This window comes from Dreissena polymorpha, chromosome 10, assembly GCF_020536995.1.
Source record: "Dreissena polymorpha isolate Duluth1 chromosome 10, UMN_Dpol_1.0, whole genome shotgun sequence".
Taxonomy (NCBI): Eukaryota; Metazoa; Mollusca; class Bivalvia; order Myida; family Dreissenidae; genus Dreissena; species Dreissena polymorpha.
In genome coordinates this window covers 39966920-39989236 of record NC_068364.1, presented here as the reverse complement: position 1 = coordinate 39989236, position 22317 = coordinate 39966920, and the positions used below count along the sequence as shown (strand labels likewise).

The window sequence follows — 22317 nt, the reverse complement described above, 5'->3', positions numbered from 1 at the left end:
CTCAGTCCTTAATAAGATTGCCCCTATCAAATATAAAAAAGTGAATGATATTACAACAACCTGGTTGGTACAATGAAAACGTAAAACAAGCCAGATCTTTAAGGGATAAATATAAACGTGAATCTAATTGGCCACAATATAAGTTGTGGCGTAATAAATGTAACAGTGCAATCAAAATGGCTAAAAAAGAATATTTTTCGAATGCGGTACAAAATAAAACAAGTGCGAAATCGCTCTGAAAAACTATTAAATTAGCATCAAATGAACACAAAGATTCCTCTATTTTGCCAAACGTAATAAGGAAGGATGATCAGATAATATCTGGTAAAACAAATGTAGCTAATGCAGTTAATGACCACTTTGTTGACATCTCGAAACTTATTAAAAAGACTGAATTTGCTGAACACGAAATCCACTCACTGAAAACATACCTAGATGCTAAGCTAGATTCTAAGCATTTCTCTGTTCAGTTTATTACTACATCGGTAGTTAGTACTTTAATTAATCAACTACATTCAAACAAATCTGCTGGGGCTGATGGTATAGGGCCCAGCATTATTAAACTTTGCAAAGAATGCATTATACAACAACCCAAAACAAGCTACTTTAAACAATCGCTTGAATTTTCTAGCAAAAAAATTTGGAATTCGTTACCCCAATCTATTCGTCAAACTAACAATTTAATTACATTTAAGAAAAATTAAAAGCTTATCTTTTTTCCACACTTTATGAAATAAACTGGACATGCTTCATGTTGTTTAAGTAAATAACATTTGTTTAATGTTTGAATACTGTTCCTGCATAAATAGTTATTGTAGTTTTATGTCTGTCAATTGTTTTTAATTATAATATATATCATTATAAGTGTGCATGCATACATGATTATTTATGTTTTGTTCTTATTGCTCAATATGAAATATGATGTATTTGTTGTAAATTGTATATTGTTAAAAGACCTTGTTCAAAATAAGAAATGTATTATATACATTGCATATTATTTAATTTCATCTGATGTAATTTTTAACAATTTTATCTTCTTTAAATAAAGATTTTATTATTATTATTATTATTATTATTAGTATTATTATTATTATTATTATTATTATTATTATTATTATTATTATTATTATAAGCCATAGGTTCGTTTCTATCTAGCCTTTTTTCCTCTTACATTTTTACAGCACATCGTCTGCCTCGGCCAATAATCTAAAACAATTTCGCTTCCTAATATCTCCGGAACTATTTAAGTAACAATAACAAAGTATCAATCAGACTATTATTTTGTACATCACTTATATACTTTGGAATTGTACTTAATCTATAGATCTCCATAAAGAAATTATTATTATTTAAGCAAAGTCAGTACTGAAAGGTGAACTGAAAGAGTCGCCGTGATGTAATTGATATGGTGTCCGCCTGGCGACCGGGAGGTCACGGGTTCGATCCCCACCGTGGAAGCGTTCTTTAGATCTTCCCCAAAGACACCAAGTACTGGTTCTAGGCCCAGGAAACGGACTCGAGGGCGTTTATATAAGCCTTAGGCTTTCGATGCAATCGAGCTAAAATAAATAGGTTTAAACTAAAGGTGAACTTTGAAAAAGCTATTTCAACTTAAATGTTGCATATTACATAATAATATTGCATATTGTCACTTAGTATTGCTGCAGAGACATAAATCTATGTATTTTTCATAAATATATCATGTTTTAATTTCTTCTCATTTTTCTTGATTAAAGCTGTTAAAAATATCGACATTTCGTTTCATGTTTCACATAACAGAAGAATACAACATAGCACGAGATTTCCAGCAGTCTTTCAGTGATGTTTCCATTATTTGTTTCTTTAGAGTTTTGTTTGAACAATTAAACGTAGTCATTATGATTGCACGTTAAATTAAAAACAAAATGTCAATAGTTTTATTCATCAAATATTTTCTGTCTTTCTGTTTCTTAACATGATTAATTAGCAATAAATTAGTGTAATAGACATGCGGCAACTGACTGTATGCAAGCCGTGGACAAGAGCGGCCTACCTGGGAATTACAAGGCTTGGATCTACCAATATGGAGTACTCCCAAGACTTATGTGGCCTCTTTTGGTGCACGACGTCCCAATATCGACTGCCGTAGCCATGAAGAACAAATTAAGCATCAGAAGATGGCTTGGAGTTCCAAGAAGCTTCTCAAGTATCGGCCTGTACAGATCTGGTAGCAAGCTACAGCTTCCACTTCCCTCTCCCACAGAGGAGGTCAAGGTCACCAAAGTCAGGCAATGTGGACGAAAAAGTCACAGGAGCGCGGGTGTAAGTCAACACAGGTCGGAAGTGGGTGGCAGTCAAGGCAGTCGACGACGCAGAATTCAGGCTCATACACAACGACATCGTGGGGGCAACTACATCTGGCAGGATGGGATTAGGATGTTTCACTAGAGCCAATTGGAGTGCTGCATCAACAGCAGAGAAGAGGAGGATGGTTCAGGGTGAAATGCGGTCGACAAAGGGGCAGACAAGACAAGCGGCAGCCGTTGGAGTGAACAAAAAAAAGGCAGTTGGTTGAAATGAGAAGGGGTGCAACCAAGAAGTGATTCTTGGAGTGTTATAAAATGGACCACCATAGAATGGGATTTCTTCTACGCTCTGTTTAAGATGTGTTGCCTACACCTACCAAACTTCGGACCTGGAAACTCACTGATGACCTCACCTGCAAGTTATGTGGAAGGCCAGCAAACCTAGAGTACATCCTGTCGTCTTGCAGAACAGCACTTACGAGCGCGAAATACCGATGGCGGCACAAGATCCTCAGCGAGATTGCAGCAAGCCTGTGGTGTGGCGCGAAAGAAGAAGCCATCAATGCAGACAAGGCCAACCTTCATCAATTTCGTAAAAGAGGGAGGATCAGCATCAAGCAACAACAGGTCTACAAATTCAGGCATCATAGCATCAACGAGCGACTGGGAACTTATGGTAGACCTGAAGAAGCTGAAATTCCCACCAGACGTCGCCTCAAAGACTCTACACCCTGATGTGTTGTTGCTTTCGATAGCAAGAATGAAGCTAGTGCTTCTGGATCCGACAGTGCCATGGGAACAGCGAATGGAGGAGGCACTCGAGAGAAATAAGGCAAAAAGCCAGCCGCTACTTGATGAGTGCCGACGACAAGGATGGAAGACGTGGAACCTCCCTATCGAGGTTGGCAGTCGGGGCTTGGCCGGGCAGTCACTCTGGAAGGTCTACGGAGTACATGTACTTGGCATCACTGGAATGGCAAAGAGACGGGCAATAGCAGATGTCTGCAGGCAAGCAGAATCAGCCTCAAAATGGCTATGTAAGATGAGAGAACAGCAGTGGACAGCTAATCAGTCTCTGGTCGAGATTTGATCACCCTCGCCCGACGCACCTCCGGAAGATGTCGTGAACAGCGCCGAAACGTCTTATGAAGAAGGAATCCACCTGAAGTAGAGACTGATGCATGGACATAATCTATTGTTTATAGGATAGCAAGGTAGACTATACATTGCTAAAAAAACTAGCTGCTGGTTTCTTTCAACTCATTTTAAGATAAACAAAAACAACGCAAATCTTTATTTTGTTTCACATGTCACATAATACAATGGACATACATGTATTGTGACAACATGTAAGTTCATATACATTATAAATTAGTCATTACACAATTACATGATACATTGATAAAACAGTTAGAGAAAAACTATATGACATATAGTGATCTTTGGAGTTTAATCAGCTACTTCTCAGCTACTGAGCTGTTACAAACTATCATTTTAGCGTTAACGAAGGTGATGGTTATATTTAAAAATAACAGAAAACAGCTAAACGTCATAAATAAGCAATAGTTCAGTAAAACTAATGCAAGAGTTTGAAGAGTAGGCCCCTATTTCGTGCGAACATTAATTTAATCGATGTTCCTTTAGCGTACATTCATCTTATCGATGAGAATATCCCGAATCAGGTACAGAGGGGCGTGAAGAGGAGGACGAGTGCAAATAACTATTTCGAATGCTAATAAACTAAACTTATTATACAAAACAAGAGAGTTTAAGCGATGAGTTCTCATATGTTTTTATAATAAAGACTATTTACATGTATACCGTATGCACGGAAATGTATACAGTAGGTACTGAAATGTATACAGTAGGTACTGAAATGTATACCGTAGAAAATGAAATTATAAGATTTACGCGTCATGAACTTCTTAATCATGCTGTGTTGTTTGTTTGTTTTGTTGTTTGTTATACTGATGATGTACATTGTGTAAATCATAATAAAACACATATTATGTTCTGCTCCGTAAATTGTAATACCATCTTGGCTTACCTCCCTACACTGCAAAACGTTGATGTGTTGTGGGAGTTGTTTCCCTTCTACCAGATTTAAATAGTTTTAACTGACTTTTATATGCAAAGATTAAACTCGTGCAATAAATCTTTATATATTTGGATATATAATAAAACTTGCATTGTATTTAGATCATGGTGATATCATAAGAATAAAAAAGCATTTTGTAATAAGTTATTTTATACCTGTAAAATAGTGGTGTTTCATCAGCTGGGGACCAGACTACTGTATAGAGACACGCCTGCGGCACACATTTCGGCGATTCAGATTGGTTGGCCTTTGTGATGTATTCATCGTCTAAAGTCGACTTGCAAACAAGTGTGTAGTAAAGGTGTTTATACAACAGACATGCGATATTGAAATACTTCGGCGAATGTTTATCACAACGAAAACTGGTTTAAACAGAATCTCAAAGAGAACATTTCGTTTTTCACGAAATTTTTACGTTTTCGTGTAGTGTTTTTGTGAAGTAAGGTGAAGACAAAATTTCGCTTTTTGAGGAGTTTTCAACAAAACGTGACCGCTGGTAGCGGAAGTCAGACACTACAAACATGTAAGTTTATAAATATTCGTTGTGTTCTAAAGTGTTATGACTGAGTATTTGTTTGTACGAGTGCTGGGGATTGTATTGGGGAGTGTATTGGACCATGTGAAAAAAATGCGCACTTTTTTTATCATTTTATGACAAAAATTGTAGATGCACACATTCCATGTCTATTATTCTATAATCTACCAATAGCGTTAGCTTTTACTTGTATGAACATTTTAGCACAGAAAAAATAAATGTATCAAGAGCTTATAGAAGAAAACTGTCGCGATTTGATCCTTTAAAGGGGCCTTTTCACAGGTTTTGGCATATTTTGAAGTTTGTCATTAAATGCTTTATATTGATAAATGTAAACATTGGATCTTAAAAGCTCTAGTTAAAAAAACAAGAATAAAATTAAAAAAAGGAAAAAAACATAGCTCGTATCAGGGCTCGAACCAGTGACCGCCGGAGTACTGGAATTAGTCTGAATTAAAAACGCATTAGCCCCCTCGGCTATTCCGCCAGGTATACATAGTTTATGTATTTTATACCTTATATAAGCAATCTTCGTAGTTTCGTAAATTTAAACGACAACAACAGAACTCTCCAAATTATTCAATCGTTTCGCGTTGCAACGCTTTATAATTTTTAGGTTTTTAAATCGTCAAAAGATACATATAATGGCGAAATTGGACTATGGTAAATGTTCAGTAATAGTGTTTCCTCACAAATATCATAACTAAAACGAAAATTTGCGAATCTGAAACAACTTTTTTCAATTTTGTCAATTTACCAAACCGTGAAAAGATCCCTTTAAGTGACGATGGTTTTAACGCAAATAGTTAATTTGTAGTAGAGCTATGTCTTCCTTCTTTGAACGACGAAAACTCCGCTTATGTCATATGTAATGATTGCCGAAACTTAATATAGAATGTAATGTTTGATATAGAGGATATTTGTTGGATTCGGTGGAATATCGATTTTACTCGTAAATATTTTTTTCTATGACCACTCGTGAATTAAATTCGATATTCATCCGAATCCAACTAATTTTCTTTTTATTTTACGCCGTTAATTTACATTGTTAATTAAAGAGGTGGATTGGAGAATTTTCGCTGGGATAATTACGTCATTTCGTAAAAAAAATGACGTCATTTCACAGTAAACAGAATAACTTGAAACTGACGACTGAGACGGTTTTGTTTATTGAAGTGTATAATATCTTAAAATTGTAATAGTATAATATTGTTCACATAAAGACGTATAGCGCATTTTTTTTTGTCGTTTAAACAGTTTGTTTTTGGACACTTAAAAATACTTTCTAGTATGAATACATGATGGTATAACGCATCCAAGAAACGCGCTATCGCCTCGTGCCAAATAAATGATCTGTTTTGTTAATTCTACAGAAGGCCAACATTAATTTGATATGGGATTAAAAAAGTCAACAAGACGTTTACATTGCATTATTTTTTATTCACCTGATGTGTGTATGTTTCACTTAAAAGTATTGAGAAAAAACTTTGACTTTAACACCCGCATCGAAAAAAAACGTGAAAATATGGCGACAATTTTATGTATATATAAAACTTTACAAAAAGAAAAGAGAAATCTACACAGTCATAAAGATAACATATAAAGTGGACAAACTTGTAAGTGAACTGCTTAGCAATGAATTTTAATGGAACTAGAACTCTCAGAAAAGACGGAAATACGGCACGGGATGCATTTTGAAACGGCGAGAAAATAGAGAAATGGTTTATAATATGTTTTAATAATTGCGTGGTACATTGGGTTTTTAATTCATTTCTTACTTTATCTCACATTCTCAGTTGCCTTTTTCCCGTATCGGTATTGTATGGTGTCAAAAGGCATTCAATTAACAAAGCATTGTTAACAGAGATCATGCCCGCATGTGAATAATAACTACCATTGACAGATCAAATGGATTAAAAACTGTATAGAATTGAATAGAAACAAATCGACACATAGTATCAAATCTTATTAAGTTTATTCAGTTTGTGTAAGGTGTTCGAAACAAAATCGTACACGTTGGATTATCATTGTAATATTTTGAATGCAAGTACCATAGTCTATGTATGAATCGAATTAGTCTCATTTATAAGACGCGCAAAGAATTTAGAGATACTTTTTATATGGGCTAAATTCTTTGGAACGCTCCAAATATTACCCATGTAAAAAGTAGCTTAATATTTAAGAGCGTCAAAAATTTGGACTAGAATCGAATAGTTGCGGGATGAACTACGTAGGTCAATAGAGAAAGTTACAAGGAACATTAAAGAAAAGAATCGACACACAGTTTAATCTTCCAGATGTTTATGTTATACTTAAATATAATATTTAATTAACATACATGTATTTATTATAAATTCTTATTTTATTCTTCTTATGAAACAGTGTTTCATTCGCTAAAAGAAAAAAAGGCTTTTACATGTGAAATGCAAATACACAAATGATAAATCCAGGAGAGATACGCATGAAAGCGCTTGTGTTTGTGTGGGTTTTAAATACACAAAACTTCCCGACTGAAGGCGAATGCTTTGATTAAAACGCAATGGAGCTTAACAAAGTTGTAAACGAACGTTTGTATGCGTGGTTTGGGGTACCCTTTAAATTGGACAGATTTCGCTGGTTTCGCTAATCCTTATCACGTATGTATATACTTCATCGACGATGATTACAGTGCTCCAGCTAGGCCTAAATCGAAGGGCGCCCCGCCCTGCCCTCCCGAACCTCCGCCCTGCCCTCCCGAACCTCCGCCCTGCCCTTCCTAGGGCCCCCCTGTCCTAAAAAAAAATTATAAAAAAAAATTGTTACATATTATGATGATTAATAAATCTCTTTTTAAAATACATTGTAATTAATTCATTCCTGATTATAGTCATTAAGTTTGAATTGTTTAATGATGATGGGAATAATTTATTCTAACAATTATTAATTACATATAAATTGACATGCATAAGGAAGCATTCCAGAAACGCCCGCGCGATCAAAACTGCCCTTTTGACAAAATACTGCTCGTCCAAAGTGCCCTTTTGACAAAAAATCCCCCCTGCCCTTTTCAAATCCTAGCTGGAGCACTGATGAGTATACTATCAGGTTTCGGAGATGGGTTCACTTACCTCTGTTACTTGAACAAACAAAGCTTAATCGATAATAATAGTATTAGGTTTAAATAATGGCTTCACTCACATCTGTAACTTGAACATATAAAGAAAGCAATTTTTGTTAGGTTTGTGTTGCCGCGTGTGGCCCAATAATCTTATTGTTACTAAAACTTTCGGGGCGAAAAAGAGGGTAAAAGCACCAACGTGCACAATGTTTATGGTTCGAACTTCGACATTTGGTAATGGTTATTGCTGAAGACGTTTGAACATTCACAAATACACCACGTGTAACATGTTAAGAATTCCAACATCAAATATATGATTACCACTATCTAGCCGCAACGAAAAAACTTCTGTTACTAGCACGATGATTTTGATATTTAAGATATGTACACATTTTCAATACCGTTCCTTTAAAATCTGGCCTATCACCATTAAGATTGCGTAAGACCCATTCAACAAATCCGGGAGCAATTTTATAGGTTTATGTATCGACGTTTTGTCGACGTGTTTGTATTAAAGCTTTTTTGGTGTTTATGTGTTTTAGGTGCATTATTTTTTGCCGTATAAATTCTGGTGGAAAAAGTGCAAACAGTTAAATCATTTATACATAGCGTCTAGAAAAAAAGGCCCTGACAAACACCGTAGACCCAGATGAGACGCCACGTGATGCGGCGTCTCTTCTGGGTCTGCGCTGTTTGCTTTAAGGAATTATGTAAGAAATATACTAAATATAGAACTAAATATACTAGACATCCCTAATTTGGAAATAAATTGATCCCATTTAGAAGGATGGGAGAGTCAACTAGGCATAAATGGGTTAAAAGGCATTCCTTACACTGCTTGTCTGGACTTACATTACCTGTTACCACTTTATTTATAACCGCATTCGTCATAATTATGGTACGGTTATAAGAAACCTTTTGTTTGTCCTCCAAATGGGAATGTACGACTCTCTGTCCAGGACTGCGGACTTACACATTTCTATGTTAATCCAATGTATGAACGAAAGGTAATTTTTAAAATACTTAATGAAGAGTTGTTCTTTCCACAATCATTAGATTTTCATTCTTTTTAAAGGGAATGTGTTAGCAATCAGGGGGATATTTACTCCCTTAAGAGAGACATAAACTATAAAAAGTCCACCGACTGTTCACAAAACAACAAAACAAATCAGGTGAACATATAGTAGATTATCTTGCTAAGTTTTCTTAAAATACCATACAGAACCTAGCATGAACATGTAAATTCCATTATGCCCTGTCATCTACACGCCATTAATGTCATTAACTTTATTGCACTGACCTACATACCAACTTGACCGATCCGCAGTCCACTACTAACGATATTTTGACCGATCCATGCACTTTGCAGTGTTCTACGGAAGCACTGTGTCAGCCGGCGATTTCACCGGTTATGAACAATTTTGGCGCAGGCTACTTTTCCCCAAATATTTCAATTCAAAACAGCGCAAAAAACGCCCATCTTAGTTCTTAGTCGCCGGCTTGTTTGTAAATATAACTGGCTACTTAAATGTTTTTGGAGAACACTGACTCTGCATGTTCACTGAATACGCTTCGTTCCTCGCGAAGGGACGTTTTGTAAGGTGTACGAACTGGTCCAAAGCTATTCTAAACCGTCCCGGACGGTATATAAACAGTCCCATCGTCCGGGACTGTTTATAAACCGTCCGGGACGGTTGAGGAAAGTTTTGGACCGTTCGTACGCATAAACCATCCGGGACAGTTTAATCTGTCCGACACGGTATTATTGCTGGAGTAGGGTTACTATAATGCTTTACTTTGGAAGTTTTACGAGCGTAATGTAATATCGTTGTCATCTGGAGCGAGTCTATTTTTCTCGGACAAAACATTCATTTCGAGTACTTAAAATATTCATTTTTAACGTGTTTGGCAGCAATGATTGATTGAATATTTTGAAATTCGTTTTGTCCGAGAAAAATAGAGTAAAACTTCCAAAGTAAAGTCCGGGACGGTCTAGAATAGTTTTGGACCAGTTCGTACACCATAGTTTTGCGTGCACTTAATGCGCTTTCCAGATGTGCGGGTTTAATTTGTGGCGAGATTATTTGGAAATCTGCAGAACAATTTTATCGTCTGGGATCTCGATGCGGGAGGAAGATAAGGGCCTGAAGAAGGGGCGTCACATGTTTGACATGAAGTCTGGCTCCCCACTGGTGCATGAAAAATAGTGTTGCTCCCGGCTCGTGCATGACACGTAGTCTGGCTCCCGACTCGTTCATGATACGTATTGTAGATCCGGGTTTGTTTATTACAAGTAGTTTAGTCTCCAGCTTGTATATGATGCGAGTATAATTGCTACGTACATAAGAAACCGGATAGTAATGATCCGAAAAAACATACTTGAATACCTGTTCGTTTTGGCTGTAGTCAAAATGATAAAATTGGATATTAAGGTGGTTCATTACTTTGAGATAATTCACCACACTCAATTTTAAGATATTTCATCACACTCTAAAAAGGTCACAACACAATTACGAAAATAAATAAGAGAATCTTAAATGTATGAATAACGCCTTGATACTTTTAAAAACGCTTAAAATTAGGCGGTTTGAGGGTGGGCGTTGACAGGTGGGCGTTGACATTCTCCGATACCTAATCTGTAAATCATATACAACGCAATTTAATATTTTTGTTACATATAAGGGAATGTGTGGTTTTAATAGGTTGACTAAGTTTAAGGTGATAAGTAGTACACACATTTATTAGTAAGACGAGTGACGAAACATCTTTTATCTGTTGCACGGCATAGTGACCTTTACAACGAAATTTACTTTGAACATTTCACCATTAATAATTATTCAATTATCAGATCTTCATTTATTACACAATAATGATATACTTATAGACATTTCGTGATAATTAACTTACTCATATCAAGTTTGGATCTTCAGTACTTTTCAATTTTCACGGGGATTATTGTCAACATGTAAGTTGGTGACAGTTTGTTGTTGTTAGAATTCTCTACATTATAATCGTAAATAATCTTTACAACCTTGCAATATACTGACCTAATATACTGCACTTCTTTGTTCCTCTGAATTAACATATTCTTATCAATGTAAAATCTGCAATACATTTCCACGGGGTTTATCGCGTTATGTTGTGACAGCATGTTGTTGTTAGATTGTAATCTTAAGTATGCATATAAGAACTTTACAACTTGCAATATACCGACCTTTATTGCTCGAGGCACTTATGCCGACACTTTTCTTTGTTCCCGTCTTGGCAGACGACTTTAAACGCAACGTCAAATCTTTTTCAGTGCATCTGTTTAATTACAGTTTTGTGATAGTGTGCAATGTATAAGAGGGATTGTTATGCACAACGCATCTGATGTCATATTATTCGTGTAAAATTAGCATAAACAATCATACTAAAAAGCCCATAAAACGAATACATATAAACTTATGAAGGCATGCCTACGGTGCATTCTGGTTAGCACTCTGATTGCTTGTTTCGCACACTTCTGTTCTAAGCGACCAAGGTTCAATCCCCGTTAGCGGCCCATGTTAGAATTGTAGTAGTCTTCCTCCGGGTTCCCTGGCCCCTATATAGCCCCAAGACCGCTCCACATTGAAAATCTCTCAGTACAAAATTGGTGGACATGGTAGCAATATTTCAAAAGTCGTCCCAATTTTATGTAGTCTACTAAGATAATTACCTAAAAGTGCTGGGACACTCTGGGTCCGTGCACTAGGCTGCCTCGGGCATGGAATGACATCATAAAATTAAAAATACACACGCATATGTACGAATCGAGTCAACACATGTCATCGCATGCACGGTAATTATGTGGTTGTCAATTTGTGAATGTCAAAATGTCGTCTGCTTGCTAATTGGTCATGATCCAAACACGGAAAACGTTTGATGTTATTATTGCGCATGCGCTAAATTTATATTTCCGGAAACATTCAATAGCAGACGACTCGCAGATGAATACTGAACTGTTATCATTGGTGCTAATTTAATTGACATTTTTTTTTGCGAATGACACTTTCAGCATTAGCAATTGTTTTATTGATGATGTTGTAAACATTGAATTATATGTTTCTAAAAAATGACAGTGACGTGCAAGCACACATAAATATTTTTTGTTTTGATACACTACATTTCGGGCCATATCGTCAATTTTCATGACGGTATATTTGCAAACGTCTCTTTTATGTAGTGTTGTTTTTCCCTAAGTTTACTTCAATAGGCTGTAAGTTAGATTCCACGTGGCATTTCCCACAGTTTCCGCAACAACACGACGAAATTTCAACAGGTCGTTTTGGTTAACATAATGCCACACCGAGTTAACCTTACACAGATGTTTGAAAAGAGTAAACTAGTATGTCATCAAGCATTCAGCGTATATGTTGATGTTTGAAAGCAAGGGGACTACCATCAGAGGGAGGGAGATTTATAGATTTGAGCCGCGCTCTGTGAAAAGGGGGTTTAATGCATGTGCGTAAAGTGTCGTCCCAGATTAGCCTGTGCAGTCCGCACAGGCTAATCAGGGACGACACTTTCCGCTTTTATGGTATTTTCTGTTTAAAAGAAAGTCTCTTCTTACCAAAAATCCAGTTTAGGCGAAAAGTGTTGTCCCTGATAAGCCTGTGCAGACTGCACAGGCTATTATGGGACGACACTTTACGCACACGCATTAAACCCTCTTTTCACAGAGCACGGCCCAATTATTAATTATTTTTAATATAGGGGAGTAAGCAAATAAATAGTAAAACAACGGACGGCGCAGGCCAATCTAGAACGACACTTAGCACATGCATTAAGCCCCATTTTCACAGAGCGCAAGCTTCCTTATCTTTATATACGGTGAAGTAAAAAGCCTTTAAGTCGTCTATACATGCTTTCCGCATTAGTTTGCTCTTTGCCGATGATCCGATATACGTGAAGTAATTTGAGTTTTCAATTACACATAGCCCGTAAGGTGATGATGCGGCATGATGCGGCGTCTCATCAGGGTCTGCGCTGTTTACTTAAAGAAATTTCTGTTAGAAATATTCTAAACATAGAAATAAATATACTAGACATCCCCAATTTTTGAAATAAATTGATCCAATTTAGAAGGATGGGATAGTCCACTAGGCATAAATGGGTTAAAAATGATCACCATTCCCGTATTCATTTGAGTTTGTCTAGTGGTTACTATACCGGACAGGTTTTCGCCGGGTATTCCGGCTTCCCCCACAACACACTCGAAAATCGAAAATCTTTTCAGTAACAAGTTAACAACTATATAGCTTGACATTGCAGCTACTAGTATTTAAAATGTGTGCGTCTAGTGAGTTAATTCGGTAGGAGTGTTGGGACATTCTCTGGGTCCGTACATAATGCACCTTAGGCGCGGAAAGACCTAATTTATTTCGAAATACGCACAAAGCAGGGGAAAAAAACAGGCGTAATGGGGTGCATTCGTCTGCATTCCTATTAAGATTCGTGATTAAATGGCAGCTGTCACGAATGTGCTCACAATGGATTGAATTAAGTTTGAAAATTGACCACAGGTCAAACGTTCATTCCACAAAAAGAAATTCAGCCTTTTAAGAAGTCTTTTTTTGTCAGAAATTTTTAAAGCGGGTATATACGATTTTGTCAAATATTTATGAACTTATATAAACTGTGTACAAAACTTATTATATATATATTTCAATATAAATTAAAATTAAAGTTAAGAAGAACATATGTCGAAAAATGCGAAATAAGCCAGATATTTAATTCTGAAATTGAAAACGGCTGTACAGCCGAATTCGCCAGCATGTATACCATACATGTACGATGTGCATCTAAACTTAGTTTAACGGTTTATTTGAATTCCTGCAACAATATCTATTCATACGACACACGAACACTATCTCCGATCCTAATACAAAGACGAATGCTTCGGTTATTGTAGGAAAATATGTACGTCACTATCGGCTCGGGGCGCTAATTTGTCTTTGCTGCATTTTATGAAATTCGGCTTTAATGTATATTTTTTCTTGCCTATTTTGTGTTATTGTAACATATTTTATCAATATATTACAATTAAACACATATAAAAAATCGTATATACCCGCTTTAAGAAACAACTAAGAATTTTATGGTAATCTTTTTCAAAATCCAACTGGTCGCGGGAAGAGTTTGAAACGTACCTGATATAGAGACGTTAAAAAGGTAAAACAGTTATAACACTCAAGCGTTAAAAATATTCATTTAAAATCAAGTTATTATTTGACTTCATAAATTATGAAAAATTGCAGTAGACGACGCTTTTTCGGTCATGATGACTTGTTCACAAACAGTAAAACGTTACTTTATTCAATGTTGATTTTAAATCGCACAATTTTGAATGCAGTCGCAAACATATATAAGACAATAGCGTACTGGCCTTGTGTTGTTTTGCTTTTTGTTAACCCTTTGCATGCTGGGTAATTTGTCTTCTGCTAAAATGTCGTCTGCTGAATTTCTAAAATTAGCATTTTCTTCGATTTTTTTCAAAGAATACTATCAGAATAGCAAACAGTTTGGATCCAGATGAGACGCCACGTTCTGTGGCGTCTCATCTGGATCCAAACAGTTTGCAAAGGCCTTTAAAATTCAGCTCCAGCGCTTTAAGGGTTAATTATCTTTGAAGTCGTTCACAAATTCAACAACTATCTTCATCATCTGTTATCTGTTAATACAGATATATTTTTATTGTTTAAAGGCTTTGAAAAAAAATGTTTGGATCCATCACATACAAGGTTTTAAGAATTCTGGACAGGGTCAACCGACACGTTATCTCTCAAATATGTTAATTGCCAACTCTTTAAACAACTAAATAATTCGGTACTCGGTGATAAAAAAAATTTGTATTGCCTTTTATTTCGATTCGATTGTCTGATTTCTGAAGATCTTAAATAATGCCAGGGCATGACTGCAGGCTTGTAGTTTACCATAGAACGCCGTACTCTTATCTTTCGAAAACAACGCTTGCCACTGTTGAATATTAAACAGACAGTTGTGATAATTACACTGTGCGAAGTATTTGTTTGTGTGGTAACTCGTGATTTGAAATCAGATTATGCACACATGTATAAGTCTTAACCCATTTATGCCTAGCGTCTAGAAAAAGGCATTGGCAAACAGCGTAGACCCAGATGAGACGCCACATGATGAGACGTCTAAACAGGGTCTGCGCTGTTTGCTTATAGAAATTTCTGTAAGAAACATTCTAAATATAGAAATAAGTATACTAGACATCCCTAATTTTGGAAATAGATTGATCCAATTTAGAAGGATGGGAGAGTCCACTAGGCATAAATGGGTTAAAAGTAGTTCACCTTACCTTACTCGTCTTATTAAATGTCGTATTTCATTTTCAAATTACGACTTCAACTCTTGAAGTAGCCTATACAAACGTCTGTTTCTATCAGTGTAAGCATTCGATTCACGAAAAACTAAGGAACGTATTTTGTAAAATATTATTTAAAGACAGTCACTTTGGAATTCGTGCTGTTTCCTAACCCTCCACATAACACACACTACGATCCTATATACATGTAAAGATACGAGGACGCGAGCGTGGACATTGGCTATAATATATTGTAACGAACGTAAACCTTTTGTGGACAGCCCAGTTTTTCGTTTAAAATCTTATCGGGATTTCCTTAAGAGTGTGGGCAAATAGCAACCCATAGCTACGCTATCTTCGGGACCTACGTGGGCAAACAACGAAATATTTAAACCCAAGTCCATTGTAGACTGTAAATGGATGTATAAACATATCTTTCACCGCCATTTATTATTGTCAGTTAAGGGTATCAGATATTGTTTGAAGTCTTCGGCTTTTCGTCGGAGTTATTGGGTTGTCTTTTTTAAAGAGACGTAGTCTGCATTAATTAAATAGTTCTTGAACATAGCTATCAGTTCTTGTATTTAGTATACCAGTACCTGACAAACCAATTTAGAGGGGCTTTTTCACAGGTTTTGGCATGTTTTAAAGTTTGTCATTAAATGCTTTATATTGATAAATGTAAACGTTAAATTTTAAAAGCTCCAGAAAAAAAACAAAAATAAAATTTAAAAAAGAAAAACAAGTAGCCCGCAGCAGTGTTCGAACCAGTGACCCCGGAATCCTGAAGTAAAAACGCATTAGCCAACTGAGCTATCCTGCCAAGCATACATAGATGTGTATTTTTTACGCTATATAAGCAATCTTCGTAGTTTCACAAATTTAAACGACAACAACAGAACTCTCCAAATTATTCAATCGTTTCGCGTTGCAACGCTTTATAATTTTTATGTTTTTAAATCGTCAAAAGATGCATATAGTGGCTATATTAGACCATGGCAAATGTTCAGTTATGCTGTCTCCTCACAAATATCATAACTAAACCGAACATATGCGAATCTGAAACAACTTTTTTCAATTTTGTCAATTTACCAAACCGTGAAAAGATCCCTTTAAGACTACTGTCACCTTAATCTAATATATCAATGAAGATAAATGCTATTTATCATAATTGTAAGTACTATCATAGTCGTTATGAAAATGTAACCTATTTGATAACCCTTAAAACATTCTCATATTTTTTTTACTTTAAAAGTTCAAGAAGGCGCAAGAAGTTTTTGAACATTAACTATTTTACGTATGTGAAAATAGTTCCGAAATTACAAAGAATTGTTATAATACGGACCTAGAGCAAATATACATAGTCGGCAAGTCGTTGAAATATCGGTCCAAAAATAGTCCTTACTTGTTTTTGACCTCGCAGTATACGACATTGATTCAGTATCTTGTAATCCATAGGCAAGGGAGATAACGCTCTGCGAAATAAAGATTTGCATCCCTTGTATTGTGAACAAAATGTGTCATCTTAAAATCTGGAATGTCGAATGGCTGAAGTATTTTAATACAGTTGGGACTGAAATAGGTGCATAGCGCTCTTAAGCAAAGTAATAAACTTCAATAGTTTCGTGCTTAACTGACAGTGTTTGCTCCTTGTTTAAATTCGGGCCGGTATTCGGCCTCATCCCCAGTGGGAAATGGTATATATTTATTACCCAAAATGGGACATAAAATTCCCAGGTTTCAATTTTTTTAAGATTTCAACATTTAGATATATAAGTTGAACATGAGTACATATAATATTGAAAACATCTTTTTTATGTCCCCCACTATAGTAGTGGGGGACATATTGCTTTTGCCCTGTCTGTTGGTTGGTTGGTTGGTTTGCGCCAACTTTAACATTTTGCAATAACTTTTGCTATATTGAAGATAGCAACTTCATATTTGGCATGCATGTGTATCTCATGAAGCTGCATATTTTGAGTGGTGAAAGGTCAAGGTCATCCTTCAAGGTCAGAGGTCAAATATATGTGGCCAAAATCGCTCATTTTATGAATACTTTTGCAATATCGAAGATAGCAACTTGATATTTGGCATGCATGTGTATCTCATGGAGCTGCACATTTTGAGTGGTGAAAGGTCAAGGTCACCCTTCAAGGTCAGAGGTCAAATATATGTGGCCCAAATCGCTTATTTTATGAATACTTTTGCAATATTGAAGATAGCAACTTGATATTTGGCATGCATGTGTATCTCATGGAGCTGCACATTTTGAGTGGTGAAAGGTCAAGGTCAAATATATGTGGCCCAAATCGGTTATTTTATGAATACTTTTGCAATATTGAAGATAGCAACTTGATATTTGGCATGCATGTGTATCTCATGGAGCTCTACATTTTGAGTGGTGAAAGGTCAAGGTCATCCTTCAAGGTCAAATATATGGGTCAAAATTGCGCATGTAATGTCACTTCTTCAATATTGAAGCTAGCAATTTTATATTTGAAATGCGTGTGTATCTCAAGGAGCTGCACATTTTGAGTGGTGAAGGGTCAAGGTCAAGGTCATCCTACACGGTCAAACATCACATAGGGGGGCATTGTGTTTTACAAACACATCTTGTTCAATTTTGAAGCTATAACAACACTTATTTCCCCATTTTAGTCAAACGCCGCGATTTTTCTCAATCTAACAGGACCCGGCCAAAAATGTTGAAAAACAGACTGAATGAGTTACATTTAAAGCCTTTGCATGTGAATCGAGGGTTCACGAAAAGTTCTCGTGCCCAGTCTGTCTTAAAGCCGTTGAGTATAATTTATATTTTAATTACGGTGTTTTTGAGGCAATTAACTTTTATCTTCAATAAGTCATTAACCGTGGTACTCAAGACGACAGACAAGTACGGTAAACTGACAATAATTGCTGTCGTATTAACGACGAACGGTCTTAGCGACCGTCATAAAAACGCGCGCGAAGAAGTTAGTAGAAGTCGTTGACACTCACGATCTTAGTAAAAAATTAATGTTCATTAGCGTCATAAATTGTGAACAATTACGAACGAAATTCAAATGTCGTTGCGTACTCAAACGAGTTTTATAGTGAATAAATAATCAAGATGCATAGTGGCACACTCATTACCTCCTATTCGATGTACATACTTTATGTTATTTTTAATATTGCATGTAAGCACTCGTGTTAAATATTTTTTAGAACTTCAAAAACCTGTCTCCGTTCACGTTTATATCTTCAAGTTTATAATACCGATGCTTGTACGTGTTATGTGTGTTTTCTCTTCTCTTTTGAATTTCTGTATGAAAGTATGTTCTTTTTTAATTATGATTAAAATGATTATGACTTTTCAATAGACCTTTGCAACATAATTTTAAGTGTAGTTCTAGCTGAATTAAACTGTGGTTTACGCTATGTCTGGACTTTGTGGCGTTTGAATGATTGGGCATTAAAAGGTTCTGATTTGTTTACTCCAAATATGACCTCATTTGTGGCGCCTATGACGTCATTTGTGACGCCGAAAAGGGTTGAATTTGAAGCCGGTATAGCCCCTATTTTTAAACATAAATATGGCACTACGATATTCTTCACGGTTTCTATTTATCAAAATTATAGACATTCACTTATTTTAAACCAGTCAAATTATTTAACAAATTAATGATTACATTTAATGGTCCAAAAGCAATAAGTAATTGAATCACCTTTTCCGTTATCAAGCGGATTGCAAATACAATGTTTTATCCGACAACGAAAGTAACTTCCTCTTTTTAAAAAGTTTCAAATAGAACCCTTTACTGTCTTCGGCAATGCGCATCTGTAGCATCATTAAACGCTTTGAACGCATTTTGGAATTAATGTTAAAATGAACGCATTTGGGTTTAATGTAAACACCAACTTTAACGCTACCTATTCTGTTATAGGTCCGCCATATTAGGGGCTATACCGGGTTTCAAGCGTCTCCAGGGGTCGCGAAACGATGACTGGATCGATCGCATGAACCACGTCTACACCGTGATCGTCCTAATTATCTTCGCCGTCGTCGTGAGCACGTCGCAGTTCGTCGGCAATCCCATACACTGCTGGCACCCGGCGGAGTTCAAAGGCTGGTACGAAAAATACGCGGAGTACTACTGCTGGATCTCAAACACTTACGTCGTCTCGTTCTCCGAGACGCTCCCCGTGGACATCGGCGAGCGGAAGGAGCGGGAGATTACGTACTATCAGTGGGTGCCGCTTATTCTCGCCCTCCAAGCGTTCATGTTCAAGTTCCCCAACGTCGTCTGGAAGCTGCTTCACCCCAACTGCGGTCTCAACCTGAACAAGATCGTCAACATGGCCGATCAGACGCAGCTCGCGAACCCCAAAGGACGCCAGGACATCATCGACCACATGGCCTCGCATCTGGACAAGTGGCTGGACACGGAGCGCAACTACAGCTGGAACCGCTACGTCGCCGCCCGCGAAAAGGTGTCTAAAATATGCTGCATCATCTGCAGCAAACGCAGCGGAACCTATCTTTCGGGACTCTTCCTGTTTGTGAAGATCCTTTACATGGCCAACGTTATCGGCCAGTTTTTCCTCCTCAACGCGTTCATGGCGACCGACTACAACGTGTTCGGTTTCGAGGTCCTAAAGGGCCTCAGCGAGAACACCCCGTGGCGCGACAGCCCTCGCTTCCCGCGCGTGACCTTCTGCGACTTCGAGATTCGTCAGCTTCAGAACATTCAACGGTTCACGATCCAGTGCGTGCTCCCCATCAATCTGTTCAACGAGAAGATCTTCATCTTTCTCTGGTTCTGGTTCTTCTTCATCGCGTTCGTGTCCGCCTACAACCTCCTAGTCTGGTGCTTCACCATCGTCTTCAAAAGAAACCGCGTCTCCTTCGTCAAGAAATACCTGAAGATCACCGATCAGCTCCAAAACGGTTTCGACCGGAAGCTCTGCCAGCGCTTCGCCGACAGTTACCTGCGCGAGGACGGTGTCTTCGTGTTGCGCATCGTCACGCGGAACTCATCAGATCTCGTCACCACGGACCTCGTGACGGCCATGTGGCGGAAGTTCCAAGAGAAGCAGAACAGACGACCGAACAATGACGACGGAACTCTAAGGCCCGAAGAAATGTCGCCGCTTTCCAACGAGAAACAGCCGCTACCGGAGGATTGAGGGTGACAATTCGTAACACATTCCGCGTTATTTCGGATATCAATGAGCCTCGTTCTGGGAAACTTGGGTTTAAATGCAAGTGTCGTGTAATATTAGCATGTGACGTGCGTACAGGCCAATCAAGGCGACAATTGGATTTTCATGTAGATGAGACAAACGATAAATTTCATTAGAAAGGAAAGTGCCGACTCGTCCGTGAATAACATGTGCAAACTGCACAGGCCAATATTGGATGATTCTTTACGGGCATGCATTAAGCCCAGTTTTCCTAGAACAAGGCTCAAATTATCATCGACATATCGAACATGAACACACATATCGAACATGAACACATATATCGCCTTTATTGATTTTCAATTTAAATCAACATTTTTAAATCATCGAAAATTATTTTTCATAAGAACTTATGACGGCATTGTTACGCAGAGAGCATTTAGAAGTGCATTCAATTAAAGGTAGACAATTTGACAACTAAGAAGATTTTGTGAATTCGGTTATAGTAAGGGGACTCGTGATTTTTGCAGTGATCGATCAGTATTGTTGTTTCATAGAAAGATTTGTCATGATAAAAAACTGTCTTCCAATACGAATGGACCAATAGAGATCTGCAGGGTTTTGCGTATGAGAAATATTGATTGAAATGAATTCAAATGAATGATGGGTCATTTCAAACGGAGGCGTTGCATCAAAACATTAATAGATAAATACAAAAATCACTGAAAAGTGTTTATGAAGTGTTTAGTTTCATTTCAGTTCCTCTTAAAGTTTCACTTTTATTTTGTGTAACAGAAAATTTAAATAACATAAAAGTTTCTATGATCGTGTGCATTTTGCATCGATATGTTTTAATTTGTAATGGAAGCTTGTGTGGCATTTGTATAAGATTTGTATTGTTTTTAAAAGACAAGTTTTTATTTTCTTAATGAATAAATTATGTTGTTTTAAATGTATTAATGTTAACAGTACTTAAATACAAAACCTAGTAGAATAACTTTTATTTTCTTAAATTTTCTTTAGACGCGGTACATTGCCTTTTTTCAAAGCCTGTTCTACAATGTAATCTGTGTCTTTGCAGTAAAAACTGTTCAATATTACAATATTAAGAAAACATTGTGTGAAAATTCATAATTGTGTTTTTGTTCTCGCAATTTGTTTAATCACGCATTTTGGTTTCCATTGACGGGGATTTTGTAATGAGCTGCATTTAATGTTTATATACACACTATTTTTTATTCGATTCGTCCATAACGTGCATTAACAGATAACCTTAACCCATTTATGCCTAGCGTCTAGAAAAAAGGCCTTGGCAAACAGCGTAGACCCAGATGAGACGCCGCATGATGAGACGTCTAAACAGGGTTTGCGCTGTTTGCTTATAGAAATTTCTGTAAGAAACATTCTAAATATAGAAATAAGTATACTAGACATCCCTAATTTTGGAAATAAATTTATCCAATTAAGAAGAATGGGAGAGTCCACTATGCATAACTGGGTTAAACGTGTGTTTAACAAACTGGTGCTATGGGTTCAACAAATTTCATAATTTCATAGATGCTGAAAACTGTAAAGTGGCGTGTAAATTTTAAATCTATGATTTATAAGTACTCCTCCAACTTTTCAAGTGTCATGTTGAAAGCGTATATTTCTAAATTGTTTTGCCTATATAAAAGTTACATCAAGTACTAAGATTAAAGATGCTATGTTTCTTGTTTGTTTCGCGTAAAAACGGTAAAAACTAAATATGTAAACTTTATATCTTTGGATATTTCAATGCGTAAATTA

The 22317-nt window shown here is 36.7% G+C and overlaps 3 protein-coding genes across 3 annotated transcripts in view; all 3 read left to right on the top strand.

Annotated features, from left to right (window-relative positions):
- Nucleotides 1-2130: 2130 nt before the first annotated feature.
- LOC127849064 (uncharacterized) lies at nt 2131-3375 on the top strand. Its single transcript, XM_052381788.1, has 2 exons — nt 2131-2380; nt 2753-3375. Exons 1-2 carry the CDS (start codon nt 2131-2133, stop codon nt 3373-3375), a joined length of 873 nt encoding a protein of 290 aa, XP_052237748.1.
- Nucleotides 3376-4612: 1237 nt separating this feature from the next.
- Nucleotides 4613-22317, top strand: part of LOC127849062 (uncharacterized) — a 71287-nt gene continuing 53582 nt past the window's right edge. Inside the window, exon 1 of the mRNA XM_052381786.1 lies at nt 4613-4906. The gene's annotated coding sequence lies outside the window, so the exon portion shown is untranslated. The remainder of the gene's footprint in view (nt 4907-22317) is intronic.
- Nucleotides 10139-20535, top strand: LOC127849063 (innexin unc-9-like). Its single transcript, XM_052381787.1, has 2 exons — nt 10139-10191; nt 19293-20535. The coding sequence occupies exons 1-2, from the start codon at nt 10139-10141 to the stop codon at nt 20533-20535; spliced, it is 1296 nt and encodes a 431-aa protein (XP_052237747.1).

Coding starts and splice junctions, on each gene's coding strand:
- LOC127849064 (XM_052381788.1), top strand. CDS start 2,131: ATGAAGAACAAATTAAGCATCAGAAGATGGCTTGGAGTTCCAAGAAGC. Junction 2,381..2,752: donor GGCTCATACACAACGACATC/GTGGGGGCAACT, acceptor GTCGTCTTGCAG/AACAGCACTTACGAGCGCGA.
- LOC127849063 (XM_052381787.1), top strand. CDS start 10,139: ATGCGGGAGGAAGATAAGGGCCTGAAGAAGGGGCGTCACATGTTTGAC. Junction 10,192..19,292: donor CGTCACATGTTTGACATGAA/GTCTGGCTCCCC, acceptor ATTCTGTTATAG/GTCCGCCATATTAGGGGCTA.